Raw genomic sequence first — 22,841 nt, forward strand, 5'->3', positions numbered from 1 at the left:
TTAAATTAGAACTTCAGGCCACAGTCTCCATCATATTCCCCACATATACTATATGTCCTGCATTTTATAACTGAAAACACCCTCCAACCTCTAGTGGACAGTTCAACACTATCCCTCCATTCATGATTATGATGGATACTCATACGATTAGTAACCATATATAATAGAAGGGGAAGTTCTGCTTTCTTAGCTGTCTCTTCTAGGCTGCCTATTTAGCAGTAAAAGATGAGGCATCTCTATTCTCCACTACTGTGATCAACAGCTGATGCAAAGCAAATAGAGTCCTGATTGGTTTATAGTGCCATTCCCTCTTCCAGTCTGAGTATTGCTGTGCAAAGTCTGATTTTGACACAAGTCAAAGTGAAAATGCTAGTTGTAGGTTAAAAAAAGAAATTCATTCTACAGATTTTAGCTTTCTCTATTACTTGTTTTTAGTTACTAGTCAACTGACAAGGTATCTTTTCTGGTAGAGCAGGAATTTTGTGGGTGTGTATATTAATGCACAGCAAAACAGGTCTGACAGATCGGCCAGTGGAACAGCTGGTATTTGCAGATATTTGCTATCTTAGGAAACCCTATTTATGGCTTTATTTGTATTCATTCAGGTTTGTATGTTCTTCTCTACTGTATGTTTATTTTATTACTACTTCTATTTTATTTTACACAGATGTTTGATATTAGTGAAGGTGCTCTAGGTGCCATAAGCCCTACACATTGTTTTGAACCACCTCATTACGATGGCATTGAAGCAGTGGTCATCAGCGGAGACAACCTTTTCAGTGGGTCCAGGGACAATGGATTAAAAAAATGGGATCTTTCCCGGAAAGACCTTCTTTATGTAGGTTTGCAAGTTTTAAACATTTGAACTTTTTTAATGTTACGATTTTTATTGGTGTAAGTTGAGCTTTATTTTTTTTTTCTTTTCCTTCCCTCCAGCAAGTTCCAAATGCCCACAAAGATTGGGTGTGTGCTCTTGGAATCGTGCCCAGTTGCCCTGTTGTTCTCAGTGGCTGTCGGGGAGGCATCCTGAAGCTTTGGAATATAGATAGTTTCGTGCCTATTGGAGAGGTCAAGGGTCATGATAGTCCCATAAATGCAATCTGCACCAACTCAACACACATTTTTACTGCTGCAGAGTAAGGATTTTCATATCATTCTTCCATTGCCGATCTTTTTCAGGATCTAAATGTTTCAATATATTGCATATGTTTTTAGTACCTTTTATTAGCGAATTCTGTTTAACCACTCCCCTCCACGCTAAGACTGCTACAGCGCAGGCTTAGGTTGTCGGTAGTTGTCCTCCCGTGATTGCGCTGCCCATGCGCCTCTAGGGCAACGCGCTCTGCGATCGCTGGTAAAGAGCCAATCACAGCGGCCTTTAATACGCGATCAGCTGTGTCCAATGACAGCTAATCATGATGTAAACACAAGCCGGTTATCGGCATTCCTTTCCTCACGCTGAGAGCGTGAGGAGAAGAGAAACAAATACCGGATTGTGAGAAAGGGTCATCTACACTGTTAATTAGGGCACTGAATATCAGTGCAATCCCAACAGTGCCCACAAGTGCTGCTCATCAGTGCAGCCCCCTAAGCTCACATTAGTAATGGAGAAAAATTACCTGTTTGCAAAATGTTTTTAGAAACTATGAAAAACGTATTTTTCTCTTTTTCAAAATATTCGGTCTTTTTTCGTTTAGCAAAAAATAAAACACCCAGTGGTGATCAAATACCACCAAAAGAAAGTTATTTTTGTGTGAAAAAAATACAAATACAAATTTCATGTGGGAACAGTGTAGCATGACCGTGCAATTGTCATTCAAAGTGTAACAGCGCTGAAAGCTGAAAATTGGCCTGGGCAGGAAGGGGGGTAAACGTGCCGAGTAGGTAAGTGGTTACCCACTTCGCCTTCCTCGCCTGTTCACCCCCTGTGGGCCAAGAGCAATTTTTACATTTCTGCTGTAGACCTGTTTAATCAGCAATAACTTTGTAGTTACTAAAGAAAGTATTGTTATACATACAGTATGTTGTTTTTGTGAGGACAAACAAGGCTTTTTTTCATTAGATTGCTTTGCAACAATAATTTTTTATATTTTAAAAATAGTTTAGCTGCACATGAAATATGCAATTTTATTCTGTATCTTGTCCTGTTTAAAATGATAATTCTGATACAAAGCATTTCAAAGAAAAACATGTTTGAACAAAAGAAGTTTAAATATTAATAGTTGATAAAATAGAAACAAATTCAGCAGGAAAGTAATAGTTAAAGAGAAGAGGAGACGAAGTAATAGCTGATTGAAATACACTGAGGGTTAAGAGGGGGTTAAACAGAGGAACATTTTATTTAAGTTCTCAGGTTGCTTTACCTAATAACATCTGCAGACCTGAGTAAGGCTCGGTTCACACTGCCGCGACCTCTAAGTCGCCTCATAAGGGGCGACTTCTAGCACGACTTCAGCGCGACTTGTGAATTTTTTACGCGACATATGATAGACGACTTTGTACAACTTTGTATTTGGCCAATCAGAATATGATGTGTTGTGACCTAATTTCCCTTTCCTGTTTTTTTTTTTTTTTGCTGGCATTTATCGGGCATTTTTTGGGCGTCTTTGGAGGCAGGCATGTCTTTAGTGTCTGGGGGGTCTAAAAAGTGTACCTGTGAAGTTTCATCTCTGTAGCATGTCCAGAACCAGAAAAAAAAGAGCATTTTTCTTATAATTTTTGAGCACATGAATATGGCTTCTCTCCACCTGGCCGTTTTTCTTGCAGGCATTTATCGGGCATTTTTGGAGGCAGGCATGACTTTTTTTGGATTTAGTGTCTGGGGGGGGGGGGTCTAAAAAGTGTACCTGTGAAGTTTCAGCTCTGTAGCATGTCCAGAACCCAAAAAAAAATATAATTTTCTTATAATTATTAATACAGCAGTGTGGCGGCTTCTCTACACCTTGCATTTTTTCTTGCAGGCATTTATTGGGCATTTTTGGAGGCAGGCATGACTTTTTTTGGGATTTAGTGTCTGGGGGGTCTAAAAAGTGTACCTGTGAAGTTACAGCTCTGTAGCATGTCCAGAACCCAAAAAATATATAATTTTTCTTATAATTATTAATACAGCAGTGTGGCGGCTTCTCTACACCTTGCATTTTTTTTTTTTTTTTTTGCTACAGAGCTGAAACTTCACAGGTACACTTTTTAGACCCCCCAGACACTAAATCCAATCATGCCTGCCTCTAAAAATGCCCGATAAATGCCTGCAAGAAAAACGGCCAGGTGTAGAGAAGCCATATTCATGTGCTACTAAAAATTATAAGAAAAATGCTCTTTTCTCTAGCGCTCATCGACAGACGTAGTCCTCGGTGATACACCACCTTCGGGTTATGTTACCTCCGCAGGAGCAGGACTAGACAGGAAATTAAAAAGCTCTGGCCACACCCTAGGGGCAGTCCCAGAGGGTATATCCTCTCTCTCTCTGCCTCAGCAAATCAGTTATTTTCTGTCTAGTTAGGAGTAAGGACCTAGATACCTTGCTGGGATCTTCGGTCCTGGCAAGAATTTTTTTCTAAAAGGATTTTTAGACAGCTTTTTTTCTCCAGTGTTCCTGTGAGATCTTCAAGCAAGAAAGCTGAACTGGGCGACGGGCTGGATGTTGAGATCCGGTGGTCACCCCAGTTCAGCCTACGAGCGCGTGCAGGCCATAGCTCCGCGCTGGGTCGGCCGCGACAAAGTCCCATTAAAAGGACTGAACCCGCGAGTTAAACGTCTCGCTGAAACGCCAAAGACCATGAGTCACGGCGTCCGTATCGGTCGACAGCCCTCCCACCCCGGTGGAGAGGGGTACTGTCAGGAGTTGGTGCCCGCCTGGTTCCGGTATGGTGAGTAGTATGTTCCCCCTTTTTCCCTGACGGGTTTTGTGGTGAACGCGGGCCCCTCTCTGTATGGTAAGATAGAGTCCCTTTCTATCCTATAACATGTCACAAATCCTCCTACTTTGAGTGTGATTTTATGTGTGCAAAAAGCCAGGAGGCTTGGTTTGGGAGCTAACAATCTATTGTATACATGTTTTATAGATGTAATCTGTGGCATTCTGGGAATCTTATGGGTTAAGTATAAGCTACCTACCAGTCAGAAGCCACGGACATGTAGACTGCCTTCCAAATCAGATCTCCAGCTATTAGCAGGCCTCCCCAACGGCCATGCGGTCCGCCAGGGCCGGTACCGCCAACCACGCCATATCCCCATGCAGAGAGAGTGTTGTGTGCCCCGCTAGTCAGCACAGGCCGCCGCCATTTTTTTTGCTGGATCGCACGAGCCGCCATTTTGGCGTAGCCTCGTGTCTCCAGCATGGGGGCGGCCATGTTTGAGGTGATCCTACACCTCGTGGAGCTTGGGGGAGGCGCCGGAAGGCGTGCAGAGGGGCGGAGCCGCCTCCCTTCTTCCTGGGCAGCCAGCCAAAAGACTTCCTGTTTGTCAAGACAGCGCTGTAAGCTGTTGCAGTTTAACTCTGAGCATCAAGTGGTGAGCCTGGGGGTCTATCTCTCTCTCTCTCGATCGATAGGGATCCCTAGCAGGTAACACTAAGGGGCTTTTGTGGCGCTGGGGGTCAGAAAAGAAAAAAAAAAAAAAAAAAAGTTTTTTCTTTTGAATTATATTATCCAGGAAGTAACTGGAGTTATCATGGACCCTGCCACACATATTCCCCCACCTGTTTCCCTCGAGGGGGCCTCGGGACCCGCCGGTGCACAGAGTATAGAGTCATTTACAGCAATTTTGGAGTCTATGGTGGCTCGGGTGGAGGCGGCCTGTCAGGGACGGGGGTCAAGGAAGCGACCCCCGCCTACCCCTATACCATCTGACACCTCTGACTCAGATTCAGAGGTGGTCACGGCAGTTGCAGGTTCCTCTGCAAGGGCTGTTATCCCAGGTAAAGCCCCCTCAGACAGTGAGGAGGACGTTTCTTCTCCTGCTATAATTCAGGAAGAAGCATTGGTGGACGCACTTGTTGTGGCAGTGCAAGAAACCTTAAAACTTGAGGCTTTACCGGCAGAGGCAACTGAAACAGAGAGGCCTTTCGGTACTAATAAGCCCATCAAGATGGCGAAGGCTTTTCCTGTACCTAAATGTTTTGGTAATCAGATTAAAGGAGAATGGGAGCATTCTAAACGTACCTTTACTATTTCCAAGCGTATTGCTAGACGCTATCCGTTTGAGGAATCCATCATTAAGAAATGGACGGTACCACCAGTCGTGGATCCGCCTATTTCCAGGCTGAATAAAGCCACGGTTATTCCAGTGGAGGACACTTCGTCCTTTAAGGATCCGGTGGATCGAAAGATAGAAGCAGAGTCCCGCACTATCTTCTCTCTGAGAGGGTCAGCTTTTAGACCAGTAATTGTTATTGGTCTAGTTTCCCAGACACTTACGGAATGGGCGAAAATGGTACGCCAAGATCTTAGGGGAAAAGATATTCCCCAGGAGACATCTGATTTGATGGAACAGATCATACAAGGGCTACGGTTTATCTGTGACGCAGCCTTGGACACAACTCCCTTATTAGGGCATGCATCTAAGTTAGCAGTGATCCTCAGACGTGTGCTGTGGTTAAAATGCTGGTCAGCTGACCTAGGTTCCAAAAAGACCTTGACCAATCTCCCCTTTCAGGGGAATCGTCTATTTGGGGCCAACCTAGATGAAATCATTAAGGATGCCACTGGGGGCAAGAGCACTTTCTTGCCACAGGCTGCAAAAGCTAAAGGACCTCGCAACAAGCGAGGACCTTTCTTTACCGCCCATAAAGGGCGCCCGGCTGGTACTAGCGGGAAAGGCAAGACTCCTCCAGGAGGATTCAAGAAGGGCTGGTCGGACAAGCAGAGGACCAACCCAGCCAAACCCGAAGCTAAGGAGTACACAGCCTGAAGGTGCGCCCCCACCCGGTTCCAGGGTGGGGGGACGTTTTCACCGGTATTCAGGACATCAGATCGAGCATCAACCACTACTACCGGTGCGATTCTTCCCTTCCAACATTTAAGTACTACAGGAAGCGGTAGTTACCGTTCCCTGAATAGATCTTTTCCTTTACCCTTTCCTAAGATTAGTCCCGATACCTCACAGGAATCGGATCTGGTTGACCAGATAGGCCAAGTAGCCTCTAGTCGGGTGACTTCGGTCCCTGAGGTTCAACCAGAAAAGATCACCTTTCCTGATAACTATCAGGTATCTGATAAATGTGTGGGAACAGAAAACGACCAGACTTTTTCGGATGGTCGGGGCCAGATAGCTCTAGGGACGCCTGGTTCAGATCCAATCAGCGCCAGTGGTCCTAGAAATTCTAGGCTGGCCTCGTCAAGCCGGCCTGGCCGACTTGGACATGCTAGTCGCAGACGTTCCGTGGGAACTTCGTCTCAGGGAGTGTCTGTGGTCTCAAGGACCAAGTTACCTTCGTGCTTTACAGTCGCTGGTTTTAATGGCCTGGCCATTGAGACCCAAGTACTGAAGGACAGAGGGTTGTCTACTTCAGTCATTCCTACCCTTATTAAAGCAAGGAAAGCGACTTCCAGCAAAGTCTATTATCACACATGGAAGACTTATATTGCGTGGTGCGAATCTTTAGGATTTCCTCCACGTACCTATTCGGTGTCTCGAATATTGGCCTTTTTGCAACAAGGGGTTGAGCAGAAGCTAGCCTTGAGCACCATCAAGGGTCAAGTTTCAGCATTAGCAATCTTCTTTCAGAAGCCTTTAGCTACCAAATCCTTGGTGCGGAATTTCATCCAGGGGGTGCGGCACCTGGCTCCTCCAGTCCGCGCGCCCTTACCGCCCTGGGATCTTAATTTGGTTTTGTCGGTTCTACAGAAACCTCCCTTTGAAAACATCAGGGAGATTCCCTTGCTTACTTTATCCCAGAAGGGTGGCCTTCTTGGTGGCTATTACTTCTGCTCGCAGGGTGTCAGAACTGGCTGCATTATCATGCCAGTCCCCATACCTAGTGATTCATAGGGATAAGGTAGTACTTCATCCTAAGCCATCTTTTCTTCCTAAGGTGGTTTCAGATTTCATCTGAATGAGGAGATTGTACTACCTTCCTTGTGTCCTCAGCCCAAGCATCATCGGGAACATGCGTTGCATTCCTTAGATGTGGTTCGGGCAATCAGGGTATACCTGAAAGCTACGGAATCTTTCCGAAAGACGGATTCACTTTTTGTGATCACGGATGGCCCCAGAAAGGGTTTGCCTGCATCTGCCGCGACCATTGCCAAATGGATTAGACAAACGGTGGTACAGGCTTATTCTATTAAGGGTCAGAGTCCTCCGTTCCCTGTTAGGGCGCACTTCACTCGAGCGCTCATTACTTCCTGGGCCTTTCGCCATCAGGCGTCAGTGGTCCATGTATGTAAGGCGGCCACCTGGTCGTCGGTACATACCTTTACAAAATTCTATAAAATTGATGTGACGGCATCGGCGGATGCCTCATTTGGCCGCAAGGTTTTGCAGGCCGCAATTTGAGGAGACCGGTGGTCTACCTCGAGGGTTTTTTTCTGTTTGAAAATTTTTTTGTTGAGTCTCATCATTAAGGATGAGCATTGTAAATTTCTAGTTGGCACCGGTTGGGCCTTCTAGATTGGGATTTGATTTCCATTTTCCCACCCCTCAGTTGTGATACTGCTCTGGGACGTCCCGAAGGTGGTGTATCACCGAGGACTACGTCTGTCGATGAGCGCTAGAGAAAAATGGATTTTTGTAAAATCTTACCGTAAAATCCTTTTCTCTTAGCTCATCGACAGACGTAGTCCCCGCCCCTCTGTTTTGGAGTTGGGTTGGGTTAAATTCTCTAAGCACTGCTTTTTCACATAACTGATTTGCTGAGGCAGAGAGAGAGAGGATATACCCTCTGGGACTGCCCCTAGGGTGTGGCCAGAGCTTTTTAATTTCCTGTCTAGTCCTGCTCCTGCGGAGGTAACATAACCCGAAGGTGGTGTATCACCGAGGACTACGTCTGTCGATGAGCTAAGAGAAAAGGATTTTACGGTAAGATTTTACAAAAATCCATTTTTTTTCTTGTTCAGGACCATTTTTATGGAAAGTCGGATCACAAGTCGCTTCAATTAAGATAAGGAGGCGACTCCCATTGAAGTATATGGGACAAGTCGGATCACAGGTCGCCTCAAAGTAGTACAGGACCCTTCTGAAGTTGGAGCGACTTCAGTAGTGCCAATTAAGACACTGATTGATTAACATTGCTTTTGTTATGTCAAGCGACTTGGGGCGACTTGAGGGCACACAAGTCACGCTAGTGTGAATGGGCTCTGAATCCCTTTGATCTGAAGAAGAATGAACATAAAGATACATATGTAACTATATTTCTCTGTCGCTCATTGACAGACGTAGTCTTCTTGATTCACAAGAACTGGGTTATGCTGCCCTCTACAGGAGTAGGACTAGGCAGAAAGAAAAAACGTTCTGGCTCCACCCTAGGGGCAGTCCCAGAGGGTATATCCTCTTCCTGTCTGCTACAGAGAATCAGTTTTTTTCTGTCTAGTCAGGAGTAAGGACCTAAGTTCTTTGCTGGGATCTTTTTGGTCCTGGCAAGATTTTTTCTTTAGAAAAAATATTTTTTAGGTAGTTTTCTCCAGTGTTTTTTTCCTGTGAGATCTTCAAGCAAAAACGCTGGACTGGGCGACACTAGTGGTCACCCCAGCCGGCCTACGAGCGCGCGCAGACCATTGCATTGCGCTTGGTCGGCCGCGACACATTCAAGTAAGTATGCAGGGCCGGGCGACGGGCTGGATGTTGAGATCCAGTGGTCACCCCGGTTTCTGCCTACGAGCGCGTGCAGACCAGAGCTCCGCGCTGGGTCGGCCGCGACGGAGTCCCATTGGAGGGACTGACCTTGCGAGTTAAAAGTCTCGCTTGGACGCCAGGAACCACAGAGTCGAGGCGTCCGGAGTGGTCCACAACCCCCCACCCCGGTGGAGAGGGTATTGTGAAGAGAGGGTGCCTGTCGGTTCGGTATGGTGAGTAAACGTTCCCTTTTTTCCTCGTTATGAGGCAGTATGAATTATGGGCCCCTCCATACATGGTCAGTATATATCTGACACTAAAAGTCCCCCTTGTAAATACAGTATGTGTTTGGTGGGAAGTGGACTTGGTTTGAGAGCTAACACTCTACCCAGCAGACTGTAATATTACAGCAGACATAGGAGGTATAATCCTACCTTAATTGTAGTGTACCTCCTGCAGATCGGTAAACCGCCACTTAGCAGAGATGCAGGTGGATTTGCTGGGAAAAACGATTTAGGCGGTCCGCCGCCATTTTGCCGTAGACCAGGTGCATGTATGTCCTCAGGTCACGCCGGCCGCCATGTTTTTGGAGTCTATTGTCTCCTGTATGGGGGCGGCCATGTTTGATGAGCCCAGCTACCTCGTGGAGAGCTGGGAACGCCGGAAGGCGTACACAGGGGGCGGAGCCACGTCCTTCTACCCGGGAAAACGAACACAGCTCTTTCCAGTCTGTAAAAGACAGACGCTGACTGCAGTTGGTTGGAAACTTCTCTGCATCGGGTGGTGAGCCTTGGGGGGTCCCTCTCTCTCTCTGTGGGGATCGAGAAGCAGGTACTCTGAGGGGCGCTATTGCGCTAGGGGGAGACACATAAAAAAAAAAAAAAAAAAAAAGAGGTATTTTTTATTTAAAAAAAAAAAAAAAAAAAAAAGAAAGTTTTTTGTTTTTTCTGGCAGAGGTGTCCTGAATTAACATGGACCCTGCCACTCATGTATCTCCACCGGATCCCCTCGAGGTGTCTGCAGGATCCTCCAGCACCCCACTGATGGTTGAATCATTGTCAGCTATTATGGAAACTTTTGTGTCCCGGGTGGAAGTGGCTTGTCATTGACAGGGCGCAAGAAAGCGACCCCCGCCTAACCCCTTATTATCTGAAACTTCGGATTCAGACTCTGAGCCTATTTCTGCAGTTACAGGTACTTCATCTGGGATTGGTGTCTCGGGTACTGTCTTTTCAGACAGTGAGGAGGATGTTTCGGCATCAGCCATAGCCCGAGAGGAAGCGTTGGTAAACGCACTCATTGTATCTATTCAAGAAACCTTAAGATTACAGGGTATTCCGTCGGAAATAGCTGAAACTGTAATCCCTTTTGGGACTAAAAAACGCATGAAAATGGCGAAGGTTTTTCCATTGCCCAAATGTTTTTGGCAATCCAATCAAAGAGAAATGGAGTCTGCCAAAACGCACCTCTGCTATTTCTAAACGCATTAACTGGCGTTATCCGTTGAGGAAACCCTCATTAAGAAATGGACAGAACCACCTGTGGTGGATTCACCAATTGCTAGATTGAATAAAGCCACGGTTATTCCTTTAGAAGACGCTCCGTCTTTTAAAGATCCAGTGGATCGCAAGATAGAAGCTATGTCTCGCACCTTGTTTTCCTTGATTGGATCAGCTTTCAGACCAATAATTGCTATTGGTCTGGTTTCGCAGACTGTAACTGAATGGACCAAGTGGTTACGCCGGGACTTAGAAGAGGTCCCTCAGGCGGTATCAGATTTGTTGGAACAAATGATACAGGGGTTACAGTTTGTGTGTGATGCGGCGTTAGACGCCACTCCATTATTGGCGCGAGCATCAGTTTCAGCAGTGGTTCTCAGGCGTACACTGTGGCTAAAAGGTTGGTTAGCCGACCAAGGTCCCAAAAAAGCATTAGCTAATATCCCCTTTTTAGGAGAGCGTCTATTTGGAGCCAACTTAGATGAGATCATTAAGGATCTCACGGGTGGAAAGAGCACCTTTTTACCGCAAGATGTTAAGGGTAAAGGAACTCGTCAAAGACGAGGGCCTTCTTTCTCTGCTCACAAAAAAGTTTTTTCGTCCCGCGGGTGAAAAAATTAAGTCCTCCAAAGCTCCTTCAGGAGGCTTCAGGGCACGTTGGTCGGGCAAGCAAAAGCCCGCCCCCTCCAGACCTGAAGATAAATCGTCCAAAGCCTGAAGGTGCGCCCCCACCCATAATTGGGGTGGGGGGAAGTCTTCGCCGGTTCCCGGATCCATGGCTTTCCAGAATCCCGGACAAGTGGGTTTGCGAAGTCATAAGGTCAGGGTACAAGATCGAGTTTCGATCTCTCCCAGCGGCGCGATTCTTCCCTTCCAATATCCGACTATCCTCGGATCGTTTAGAAGATCTGCGGAGAGCAGTCACGGATTTACTACAACAAGGAGTGGTAGTCCACGTTCCTTGGACAGAACGTTTTCAAGGGTTTTATTCAAACCTATTTACAATACCCAGGAAAGAGGGCAAAGTGCGTCCAATTCTGGACTTAAGGGCACTCAATTCCTTTCTCGACATAAGGAAATTCAAGATGGAATCCATTCGCACAGTAGCAGCCTTCCTGCATCCAGGGGATGTCCTAGTGTCCATAGACATCAAGGACGCCTATCTTCACATTCCCATTTTTCGCAGGATATCAGCGGTTTCTACGCTTTTCCGTAGAAGAGAACCACTATCAGTTTGTGGCGTTTCCTTTCGGTTTCGCCACGGCTCCTCGGGTCTTCACGAAGGTGTTGGCCCCAATGTTGGCACTACTGCGCCAAAGAGGCATATCGATTCTAGGTTTCCTAGACGATCTCCTGCTTCATGCAGAGTCTCCTCAGACCCTGCTACAAAACATAGAAATTACTATAATTTCTTCACAGGAATTCGGGTGGCTGGTGAACCAGCAAAAGTCATTTCTGGTTCCCACCCAGAGGCTCGAATATCTGGGTCTAATTCTAGACACAGTCAGGAAGAGAGTTTTCCTTCCGGTAGGGAAACTCCGAAAGATTCAATCAGCAGTCCAGTTGTTACTATCCAACAGCTGGTCTTCCCTTCGGACTTGCATGAGGGTTCTGGGGTTGATGGTGGCTTCCTTCGAAGCAGTCCCATTTGCCCAGTCCCATACCCGAATTCTTCAGCAAGAGATTCTTCTCAGATGGAATCGGAATCCGGAGTCCCTGGACTATCGGATCCAATTGAGCAAACAGACCAGAGAGTCTCTGGTCTGGTGGCTTCGGTCTCCGATGCTCAGCCAGGGAAAGTCATTTCTGCCAATATATTGGACGATAGTGACCACGGATGCCAGCCTATCCGGATGGGGAGGAATTCTCGGTCAGTTATCCGTTCAGGGACTTTGGTCCCCGGAAGAATCCAGGTTACCGATAAATGTATTGGAACTGAGAGCGATCAGACTTGTCTGATTCACTGGACCGAGCAGCTTCCAGGGCAGCCCGGTTCGGATCCAGTTGGACAACGCCACGGCCGTGGCTTATGTCAATCACCAGGGGGGCACCAAGAGTGTCCGAGCGGCCAAAGAAGTGGCTTGCATTCTTCGCTGGGCGGAACGATTTGTTCCAGCTATCTCTGCGGTGTTCATTCCGGGGGTGAAAAATTGGCAGGCAGATTATCTCAGCCGTCAGACTCCGGATCAGGGGGAATGGTCCCTCCATCCAGAAGTTTTCCACCAGTTGTGCCTACGTTGGGGCACCCCGGATGTGGATCTGTTGGCATCACGATTCAACAGAAAAGTACAGAGATTCGTGGCTCGCTCCCGCGATCCTCTAGCAGAGACCGCAGACGCACTGGTCACCCCGTGGGGGCAATACCAGCTAATGTATGCCTTCCCTCCTCTTGGGTTACTGCCAAGACTTCTTCGCAGGATAGAGGAGGAAGGAATTCCAGTAATCCTGGCAGCTCCGGACTGGCCTTGTCGAGCTTGTTACGCCGACTTGGTCAGACTGGTGGCGGACGTCCCGTGGAGACTTCCTCTCAGGGAGGATCTACTGTCTCAGGGACCGATCTTCCATCCTGCTTTTCGATCGCTGGTTTTAAACGGCCTGGTTATTGAGACCCAGGTGCTGAAGGACAAGGGATTGTCAGCTTCAGTTATTCCTACTCTAGTTAAAACAAGGAAAGCGACTTCCAGAAAGATTATCATCGTACATGGAAGTCTTATATTGTGTGGTGTGAATCCCTTGGGTTCCATCTACATCTTTATTCGGTAGCCCGAATATTGGCTTTTCTGCAACAGGGAGTTGAGCAGAAGCTGGCCTTGAGTGTTATCAAGGGTCTGGTTTCAGCATTTGCTATCTTCTTTCAGAAGCCTTTGTCTACTCATTCCTTGGTGCGGAATTTCATCCAGGGGGTGCGACACCTGGCTCCGCCAGTGCACGCGCCGTTACCATCCTGGGATCTTAATTTGGTGCTGTCGGTTCTTCAGACACCTCCCTTTGAAAATATCAGGGAGATTCCCTTGCTTACTTTATCCCAGAAGGTGGTCTTCTTGGTGGCTATCACTTCTGCACGCAGGGTGTCAGAACTGGCTGCATTATCCTGTTGTTCCCCAGATCTGGTGGTTCATAGGGATAAGGTTGTTCTTCATCCGAATCCATCCTTCCTTCCTAAGGTGGTTTCAAAGTTTCATTGAATGAGGACAGTGTATTGTCCTTCCTATGTCCTTAGCCCAATCATCCTCGAGAATTTGCATGGCATTCCTTGGATGTAGTTCGGGCGATCAGGATATATTTGAATACTACGGATTCAATTTGTAAGACGGATTCACAGTTTGTGATCACGGATGGCCCTAAGAAGGGGTTGCCTGTTCTGCTGCGACCATCTTTAGATGGATCAGACAGACGGTGGTATAGGCTTATTTTATCTAAGGGTCGGGATCCCCCGTTCCCTGTTAAGGCGCATTCTACTCGGGCGCTTAGAGTTTCCTGGACCCTCCGCCATCAGGCGTCAGTGGTTCAGGTTTTCAAGGCGACTGTTTAGTCGTCGGTTCATACCTTTACAATATTGTATAAGGTTTATGTGATGGCATCGTCAGATGCCTCTTCTGGCCGCAAGGTTCCTGCAGGCCACTGTTTGAGGAGACTGTTGGTCTACCTCGAGGATTTGTGGGGTAGGTCTCATCTGTTTACTCGATGAGTCCTTTGATACTTCTGGTTGGCTCCGGTTGGGCCTTCTAGTTTGGATTTTGATTTCGGTCAATCCCACCCCTCATTTGTGGCACTGCTACTGGATGTCCCAGTTCTTGTGAATCAAGAAGACTACGTCTGTCAATGAGCGACAGAGAAAATCGGATTTTTGTAAGATCTTACCGTAAAATCCTTTTCTCTTAAGCTCATTGACAGACGTAGTACCCGCCCCTCTATCATTGAGTTGGGTTGGGTTAAATTCTCTGTTGCTGCTTTGGGACAGAACTGATTCTCTGTAGCAGACAGGAAGAGGATATACCCTCTGGGACTGCCCCTAGGGTGGAGCCAGAACGTTTTTTCTTTCTGCCTAGTCCTACTCCTGTAGAGGGCAGCATAACCCAGTTCTTGTGAATCAAGAAGACTACGTCTGTCAATGAGCTTAAGAGAAAAGGATTTTACGGTAAGATCTTACAAAAATCCGATTGTTACATTGTGTCTTTGTTTATAAGGTCTTGATAAACACAGATTCAGACTGCTTTTTTGACAGCTAGAGCTGCCAACTTCTTCTTTGATTAACTATGGTATACTTGGTCCCAGAAGCAGGGTAGAGAGACTAGACGTGCTACACAAGCCATGTGTACAATGATTTTGTTTTTTTGGGTTTGTGTAGTACACCCAAAGTCTGCAACTACTTACATTTCTTTACCTTTCATTGTGGTTTAGATTGCATTTTTAAGCCATTGATGATTACAACTATAGTTCTACCAATAAGAACAATTATACAGTACAGAAATCTCCAAGTTCTTTTTTCCTTTTACAGAGTCAAATAAAATGTGAGTGCATCCTTTTCTAATACTGCAGCATCAAAATATATCTACAAAGTTGTGTTTATGAAAAAGGTGGCTGGAGCTTCCTCGTTATACTTTAACAAAGTATATCTAAAACCATTTTTTTTTTGGTGAATAATTTATGTCCTCTTGAAGAGATTTCTTTTCACTTCCTTTAAAAACACAGCAGGAAATCAAGAGTAATTATCTGCTAGACAGTTGACACCAGAACAGATGTGCCCTTTGAAAGATTTACCCTACCTCTTGTTCTGGTGACCGCTCTAAATTTTTGGATTTCCCATCACTTCCTGTGTGACACAGATAGTGAAGGGGCATTTTCCCAGCAGGGACAGAACAGTAGAAACCTGACAGGGGTTCTCACCTTTTCAAACTAAAATAAAGTTTTGGCTTCATATATAGTTTTGGATATTTTTAGGTATGTTGAAATGTTTAAGGTAACACATTATAAAATGTCATTATTGCCTCTGTAAATCATTATAATTTAAAATCTGTGGCTTAATTCACCTCATAGCAACAAAGGATGCGCAAACCACTTGATATTTAATTCACCAATCCCATTTTAAAATAAAGTGGGATGCAGATACTTAGCCGAATGTACTTACAGTGTAAGGGTTATTTTTTTTTCCATTTTATAAATTGACAAAATGACTGCTAAACAGCAGAAGGTTTAGGTGCACGTTTACAGTAAGGCACAAACAAATGAGGCCCAGCCATCCATAAATTGCCGTTATGGTAAAAGTACAGTTTATTCAAACTTGACTGTACTCGTGCATGAAGAAAGCTGACCATTACTCCACAAGTATTGTCCTTATTTGATGCCAACGTAAACTGTATGTAATATCCCTGCAGCTTTTCTTCACTTATCCTCAGCCTAAAATGTCATCTCTACTGTTATTATGGCCATTAATATTATTGTTTCTTTATTGTAACTGTTCGCCTCCATGATTCGTGTTTCTCATTTTATGTTCTTTGCAGCGACCAAACGGTGAGGATCTGGAAAGCTCATGGTTCATTGGATGGGCAGATATCCGATGCTGGGGACACAAGTGAAGAGGTTGCTAGCAATTGAACTGGAAGTATCAACGTAAAGTCTTAAAGGAGAAACTGTGACGAACTGTTTACCATTAGATTTATCTGGGCATTTATTAAATTATAACTGCGATAAGTAGTATACTGGAACTAATTGGAAATTGTGATCAACTGTACTGTTACTGTATTCTTAACAGCGGTAGGCTGCTTACCAAGTTTTGCACACGCATATAACAATCCTGCTGTTCTATAACCTAAACAATTCCATTTCACTCCCTGACTGAAAATATGGTTTGTTGTGTTTTAGTCATGGGTGCAAATGGTACAAAGCTGTTTCTGTGTATCTTTTAGTGGCTCTGCTGTATTATGAGGTTAAGGTATGCAAGCAATTATAACACACAGGGTTTACTTGAAGTACTTTTGTAGTATCTGCTATCACATATACAAACTGTGCCTGTAGGTCTTATGTATAAAAACTGCTAAGATAAGGGGTAGACACTTGTTGGTATTGATGAACTAAAACTCCCATGATGATTTTTGGTAAAACAGAAAATCAGCATGCAATTTTTTTCCAGCAGTACCTGATGTATTTACAAGTGTTCACTCCTTGTCAATGAAGCTTTGGTGTTGAATACCTTACTTTATAATTGACCAAAGTTCAGCTTTTCTGCACATCCTTGTGCTCAGGATTTTATGTGCAGTAAATGTTTAAAGATTACACATTTCTTCTTTGCTCAAACAGTTAACCTTTTATGTGGTTGGAAGGCAAAGCTGTGTTGTATGATGTATGCGTGCGTCCTACTGCTAAAACTTAAATGCTTTAAATTATTTTTGTTTACTAGTTTTTTCATAGATTACTTACATTTTGTTCTATCAGTTGCATACATTTGCTTTCTTCTAATTTTAAAATGCTGCTAAATATATTTTGAATACAGTTTTTGTTTATTTGAGAGTTTGTATTTTCTGTGGTAGAAAATGTTGTATATAATTTCGGATGTAAAAAGATCTTCAGCTTCTGTTTTGATTTTAAAAATGCTGTGTGAATCGGAAAATAAGTGCTTTTTCTTAATCTTATTTTGTAAATTTGAAACCTGCAAATTTAATATAGGTTTAATATTTGTGCATATTTTGTTTGTAGATTGAGATAACTTGTGACCTTCATCTAAGCTAATGCATGAATAAATACATGCAACCTGTGACTTTGTTGTTGTTTGATTATGGGAAGCAGTCTATGAAGTGCGTATGCTTTTTTTTGTCCTAGAATGTCACATAGAAGATATAGTTGCACTGGTCATCTCTAAAGCCACCCATAGACAACAGAGAGAAATGTAGGCTCAGTATGACAGCTGCACTCCAGTATGTATCTTGGTCAGACATTTGATTGTCATAAGAGGGGCGTTCAAGTCAAACCGGGACTTTTCATTTTTCAGGTATAAAAAGGGATGCTAATGTGGCAATACTACATGCAGTAGTAAGTGACAAGTGTATTCTATTACTGATAGGCAGCGCTCATGTTGCGGGCCAGTCCAGAGACCATTGATCAAGATGGCAGACAACGGTGTTACTGCGTGCAGGGAACAGCTCAACCACAGACTCACTACCACCTAAAAATTTCAAACAATTGCGTCTGCGCGTAAAGTGTGGGCAAGAGTTTTCTGGGACAAACGTGGTGGTGTTTATGTGGATTTTCTACCCCCTGGTGCCACTATCAACAGTGAATATTACTGTCATGTTCTGAGTGATATGCATACACGTCTGTGGAAAAAATGGCCTGATTCGATCACGAAGGGTGTCCTGTTTCTCCAGGACAATGCAAAAGGTCCTACTGCTCTATGTGCGCATTACAGCAACTCGGCTAGGTATTGCCCCCCTTTCAGCCCGGACCTCACTCCAATTGATTTTCACCTCTTTGGACCCCTAAAAGTGTTTCTTGGGGGTCAGCATTTCTGCACTGATAATGAAGTGAAACGGGCTGTCCTAGGATGGTTCATGCGTACTGACAAATCTGTCTATGCTTTCCAGGCATTAGTTAAACACTGGGATAAGTGTATAAATGTAGCAGGGGAGTCTGTTGAAAAACCAATGCAGTTTCAACTCCTTGAAATTTGTTCTTTTTATTATATAAACTCAAAAGCCCCTGTTTGACTTGAATGCCCCTCATATATGCTCCTAGCTAAACAGCAGCCAGATCAGGTGATGCTGAAGTTTATATGGGTGGGCCCTGAGCATTCTCAAGGAAAGAATCTGTTGTAAAAGAGACCCCTTTCTCTGTTGTCCTTGCTCTTTTCAGCAGATTCACAATTATTTCAATGGTATAGTGTGACAGTTTAGAGGCTGTGTTTGAACTTCTCATTGTGTTGTGTTGTTTCTCTGGTATCCTTTGCATTAATGAAAGAACAGGTCGGGTTGTTGGGTTTGTTTGAGCAGCACTGTTTTCAAATGTTAAGTGATAAAGATGCTGCACTGCTAAACTATCAACAAATGAACATAAATTACCACAATATGTGTATAATAAATACTTATGTGACGCCTCCAAAATGCATATACTGCACTGGTATATAGTGTAAATCCAGGTCATAAAGTCCAAAACACAAAAAGGCAAAACTCAGTCTTCTTCTGTGATCTTAAATATTCCTCACTAGTAAAAATACAATGTGCTTCTATGGTTAAAACGCGTATGCCCCCACAGTGCTAACAGAACTCTCACCTCCTGTAAATTAAAATCACGCATGTAAAGTATCTCACAAAAGTGAGTACACCCCTCACATTTTTGTAAATATTTTATTATATCTTTTCATGTGACAATACTGAAGAAATTATACTTTGCTACAATGTAAAGTAGTGAGTGTACAGCTTGTATAACAGTGTAAATTTGCTGTCCCCTCAAAATAGCTTAACACACAACCATTAATGTCTAAACCGCTGGTAACAAAAGTGAGTACACCCCTAAGGTAAAATGTCCAAATTTTGCCAAAAGTGTCAATACTTTGTGTGGCCACCATTATTTTCCAGCACTGCCTTAAGCTCTGATGAACTCCATGCCCAAAAGGGTTAACAAGTTGCCACTGGAGCCCTTTTCCACTCCTGCATGACAACATCATGGAGCTGGTGGGTGTTGGAGACCTTGAGATCCTCCACCCTCCGTTTGAGGATGCCCCAAAGATGCTCAATAGGGCTTAGGTCTGGAGACATGCTTGGCCAGTCCATCACCTTTACCTCCGCTTCTTTAGCAAGGCAGTGGTCATCTTGGAGGTGTGTTTAGGGTCATTATCATGTTGGAATACTGCCCTGCGACCCAGTCTCTGAAGGGAGAGGATCATTCTCTGCTTCAGTATGTCACAGTACATGTTGGCAGTCATGGTTCCCTCAAACTGTAGCTCCCCAGTGTCGGCAGCCCCAGACCATGACACTCCCACCACAATTCTTGACTGTAGGCAAGACACACTTGTCTTTGTATGCCTCACCTGGTTGGCGGGACACACGCTTGACACCATCTGTACCAAATACGTTTATCTTGGTCTCATCAGACCACAGGACAGGGTTCCAGTAATCCATGTCCTTAGTCTGCTTGTCTTCAGCAAACTGTTTGCAGGCTTTCTTGTGCATCATCTTTAGAAGAGGCTTTCTTGTGGGATAGCAGCCATGCAGACCAATTTGATGCAGTGTGCGGCATATGGTCTGGGCACTTACAGGCTGCCCCCACACCCCTTCAACCTCTGCAGCAATGCTGGCAGCACTCATATGTCTATTTCCCAAAGATAACGACGCTGAGCCGGTGCACTCAACTTTTTGGTTGACCTTGGCAAGGCCTGTTCTGTTAAAACCGCTGTATGGTCTTGGCCACCATGCTGCAGCTCAGTTTTAGGGTCTTGGCAATCTTCTTATAGCCTAGGCCATCTTTATGTAGAGCAACAATTCTTTTTTTTTTTTCAGATCCTCAGAGTTCTTTGCCATGAGGTGCCATGCTGAACTTGCAGTGACCAGTATGAGAGCGAGAGAGAGAGATAACACCAAATTTAACACACCTGTTCCCCATTCACACCTGAGACCTTGTAACAGTCGCATGACACCAGGGAGTCAAAATGGCTAATTGGGCCCAATTTGGACATTTTCACTTGGGGGTGTACTTTTGTTGCCAGCGATTTAGACAATACAAGCTGTGATGAGTGGGACAGCAGATTTACAATGTTACACAAGCTGTACACTCACAACTTTACATTGTAGCAAAGTGTAATTTCTTCAGTGTTTTCACATGAAAATATATAATAAAATATTTACAAAAATGTGAGGGTTGTACTCACTTTTGTGAGATATGTATGTAATCCTCTACCAGGATATCTCCAATTCTTGGACACTCCGAAGCCTCCAGCCCACTAGGGTGCAGTCAGCAATTGACAGGAACAAAAGCCTCAGTGTAATTGAATCATGCTGGCCACCCTGTAGTGTTATCTGTAGCTTGCTATAGCCATGAGATTGCCCATGCCATCATATGCCTGTGGGTACCAATATCTCCTTAATGCTGCACTCCTGTTAAATGACTATGGTTTGTACAACCTAAAATGGTAGGTGGTTGCTCTGGCACAACAACCGATTGCATTCCATTTGGTATAATCTAAGGGGTTCCTAAAATGTTCGACAACATGAGGCAAGCATGGCTGTTCATAAATTTGCAAGAAAAAAAAATAGCTATGTCCCTCTAAAGTGACACTAAACAATATCCTTGTTTTCTAAAATAATCCATACACATCCACTACTTTGACCCTGTAACCTATTTTACTTGAAATTTTTACCATGTTCTCCTACCACCTTGTAATGCCCTCTGTGAGCTCCTGTATCTCTTCCTTTCCCCCCTCACTTCCATTTGTGTGAAACAAACAGTGCATGTTAGTTGCAGTCATGTGTAATGCTCTATGTGCACTACAAATCCCATATTCCATTTTGGGAATGAGCAAGAGAGGATGACTACGTTCCTACATAGCAGTGGGGCCATGGAGAAGGAATGTAGTCACCCTCTAACAGAGTAAGATCACAGCAGCAAAAAAAAAGAGGAACTTGGAGCAGGCTGAGAACAACATAGGCTAGATCTACACTAGCCCGCAGTGTGCCTTTTGGTTGCGGTAATCACATCGATATCCACAACCATCTGCAGCCGAATCACACTGCTCTTGTGAGATGCACGCATAGTGAAGAAGACTTTGTAGTTTCCCTGTGGCCGTGTTTTTAATCACTTCCAGACTGCCCGCCGCAGTTTTACGTCGGTACGTGAAATATCGGTGCTATGGCAACAGGTAGCTGCCATAACCCCGGTATTTTCTTACATGGCCGGCGGTCCTTTTTCACATAAATGTGGTTCCAGCAACAGATTCACTGTGGGACCACTTTTATGGGCAGCGGAAGAGGTTACAAGACACCTAACCCCCGCCGCTTCCCGGTCATTTTCTCTGCTTCCCGAAGCCATAGGTAGCGGGGAAATAGATCCAATCCGTCCGTGTCCCAGGCAGGAAGTTGAGTGAGGGCAAGATGGCCCCCATTCAAATCTATGGCCTTGGAGGACCAGAGCCACGTCATACGTCGTTTCCTCCCAACGGCCCTAAAGGGCCCATTTTTGTTGCTCTTTTTGACCCCAGATCTCACATTAAAGAGGACCTGTCCTTCCTATTTCTATTACAAAGGATGTTTACATTCCTTGTAATATGAATAAAAGTGTTGACATTTTTATTTTTTTTTTAAAGGGACAATTAAAAAAAAAAGGTAAAATAAATAAGAAAAAAAAAAATAAAGCGCCCTGTCCCTCCAAGCTCGCGTGCAGAAGCGAATGGATACGCAAGTCGCGCCCACATATGTAAACTCTGTTCAAACCACACATGTGAGGTAGTGCCGCGCTCGTTAGGGTGAGAGCAATAATTCTATCCCTAGACCTCCTAAACTGGTAACCTGTAGACATTTTTAAAAGCGTCGCCTATGGAGATTTTTAAGTACCAATGTTGCCATTCCATGAGCGTGCGCAATTTTGAATCCTGACATGTTGGGTATCAATTTACTCGGCGTAACAATATATTTCACATTCTAAAAAAATTGGGCTAACTTTACGGTTTTCTTTTTTTTTTTTAAATCAAAAAATTATTTTTCCCAAACAAATTGCGTTTGTAAGACCGCTGCACAATGTCCGGTGTGACATAAAGTATTGCAACGATCTCCATTTTATTCTCTAGGGTCTCCGCTGGAAAAAAAAAAAAAAGTAATTTTCTAGAAAAAATACAGATTTTACCTTGTAAACAGGTGTCAGAAATAGGCCTGGTCCTTAAAGAGGAGTTCCACCCCCCAGGAAATAAATTAGATTAAATATTAGAACTTACCTGTCTAGGGTTCCCACGATGTCGGCGCCTGAAGCCGATTTTCATATCGGCTCTCGGGTGCTGCTGCCGCCATTCAGGGCAAGGGAACCCGGCAGTGAAGCCTTTCAGCTTCACAGCTGGTTCCCTACTGCACATGTGCCAAGTGCGCTGCGCTTTCTAATTGGCCCGGCGGTGGAGGAAGGAGGGGGGGGCCGAACCTCTGAGAGATAGCGCCATGGCGCTGTCTCCCCGAAGTGGGAAAGGGTACCTGTGAAAAACAGGTACCCATTCCCCCCTGAAAGTTTCCAAATGTGGCACCAGAGGGGGGAATGAAGCATATAGGCGGAAGTTCCACTTTTGGGTGGAACTCCGCTTTAAGTGGTTAGAAAGGTGCATGCCCCTTTTTTTGTACTTTTACATGTGGCACAGCAGCCCATTTAAATGTGGGCGCACGGCCTGCATTAGTGTGAACCTAGGGATAAGGTACTTTTTTGAGTTAAGAATACATACTTGATTACAACTAAAAAAAAATGTAAAAGATTCGATTCTTTAGTTTCATTGCGGAAATGTTGAGCATCAAGCTGAAGATTTTAACAATTTTTCCTGCACATGTTCAGGCTTATATAACAGCACAGTATAAAAGAAACAATTTGTCATAATCCACGGCAAATGATCAGATATCA

At 44.6% G+C, this 22,841-nt stretch overlaps 1 protein-coding gene across 6 annotated transcripts in view; it reads left to right on the forward strand.

Moving 5' to 3' along the window:
• Window positions 1-17,019, forward strand: part of KIF21A (kinesin family member 21A) — a 303,313-nt gene extending 286,294 nt beyond the window's left edge. For all 6 annotated transcript variants that reach the window (XM_082254436.1, XM_082254439.1, XM_082254440.1 and 3 more), the window contains 3 exons: window positions 668-838; window positions 937-1,136; window positions 15,770-17,019. In XM_082254436.1, the coding sequence (XP_082110562.1) occupies window positions 668-838; window positions 937-1,136; window positions 15,770-15,863 (465 nt within the window). In that variant the 3' untranslated portion in view covers window positions 15,864-17,019. The remainder of the gene's footprint in view (window positions 1-667; window positions 839-936; window positions 1,137-15,769) is intronic.
• The last annotated feature ends 5,822 nt before the right edge of the window (window positions 17,020-22,841 follow it).

The sequence above is a fragment of the Pelophylax lessonae genome (assembly GCF_965119305.1).
Source record: "Pelophylax lessonae genome assembly, chromosome: 4".
Taxonomy (NCBI): domain Eukaryota; kingdom Metazoa; phylum Chordata; class Amphibia; order Anura; family Ranidae; genus Pelophylax; species Pelophylax lessonae.